This window comes from Haliaeetus leucocephalus, unplaced genomic scaffold (assembly GCF_000737465.1).
Source record: "Haliaeetus leucocephalus isolate CR32 unplaced genomic scaffold, Haliaeetus_leucocephalus-4.0 Scaffold668, whole genome shotgun sequence".
Classification (NCBI taxonomy): Eukaryota; Metazoa; Chordata; class Aves; order Accipitriformes; family Accipitridae; genus Haliaeetus; species Haliaeetus leucocephalus.
In genome coordinates, this window is record NW_010973104.1 from 2116105 (window position 1) to 2117391 (window position 1287).

Here is a 1287-nt window from a genome sequence, read left to right on the forward strand (position 1 = left end):
CGGCGGCGGCTGCGGCGGCGCGGGCAAGCCGTACAGCCTTCCCTCGGGGGACACGGTCTCGTAGGAGCCGCCGCTCAGCGTCTCCTCTTGCCACTCTCTGGAGGACGAGTGGAAGGCGAAGGTGCCGTGAGCCAGCTGGCCGGCGGCGATCCCCACGTCCAGGTACTCCTGGCTCCCCGCATCGCTGCGGTACGGCTCCTTCCCGGCGTCATGCAGCAGCTGGAAGGGGTACTGGCACGGCAAAGCCCCCAGACCGTGGGCGCTGGCTTTGCCGCCCTCGGGGAAAGAGCTGGGCTTCTGCACCGAGATCCCATAGCTAGCGCCGGCAAAGCTCTTTTCCGGAGAAGGCCAGGAGTCGGTCCTGTTCGCCTGAAACTCTAAATAATGTAGCTGCCCATTGGTGCCGGAGCTCTTGAGGGGGATGCCGGCGGCGGGGGGCTGCCCTTTGGGGCCGTGGGGGGGAGCGGGCTGTGAGGTATAGTTGGCGGAGGTACGGCCGGCGGCGGCATCGGGGAAGCGGCGGCCGAAGCCGAGGTCTTCTTGCCGGAGCTCGGCCTCACGCTGGGGGATGCTGGGCACGTGGAAGCGGTAGCTGCCGGCCACGGGGCCACGATTGGCCTCCGGCTTCTTCGGGGGGGTAACCTTCTGTTGGGGATAGGCGATGCCGATGGTGGGGTTCGGCCGGGCGCCGGCGATGCTGAGCCGGTAGAGCTGATGGTGGCCCCGCTCGCCCTTCCCTGAGCGCCGGCTACGCTCGCGGGCTCGCCCCTTCCCCGGGGGGGACTGGGGGCCGCCCTTGACCTCTCCCCAGGCGCCGTCGTTGCCGAACTTGGGTTTGCGGTGGAGGGATTTGAAGTCGATCTTCCCCGCTTGCTGTGGCCGGATCACGGCTTCCCGCTGGCTGTGGGGCTCCTTGTCCTTGGGGCCGGGGAAGGGGGACGTGCCCTCCCCGCCGAGCACCTTCCCGTCCTTCTCCCCGCAGCCTTCAAAGCCGAACTCCTTGTCGGGGTCTTTGGGGCCGGCCTCAGTATCGCCGATGGTGTAAACATGCTGGGTCTCTCCAGTCATGATACCGAGGAGGGGGGAAAGGCTAGAAAGCCCCGTTTTCCCGTCCCGCTGCGAGCTGCCGTCCCTCCGTCACGGGCATGGTCCTCCGCCGATGGGCACCGGGGTGGTGAGAGGGGCAGCGGCTCCCCGGGGCCGGGGTGGCGCGGGGTCCCGAGCGCCGGCGGGGCTCTGCTGCATCGTTTCAGACCTGAAAAAGAGGAGAAAAGAGAGAAAAGGCGG

General features: G+C 68.4%; 1 protein-coding gene across 1 annotated transcript in view; it reads right to left on the minus strand.

Moving 5' to 3' along the window:
* ZNF469 (zinc finger protein 469) overlaps positions 1–1068 on the minus strand; it is a 13138-nt gene extending 12070 nt beyond the window's left edge. Inside the window, exon 1 of the mRNA XM_010579715.1 lies at positions 26–1068. Coding sequence (XP_010578017.1) covers positions 26–1068 — 1043 coding nt within the window. The remainder of the gene's footprint in view (positions 1–25) is intronic.
* Between the last annotated feature and the right edge of the window lie 219 nt (positions 1069–1287).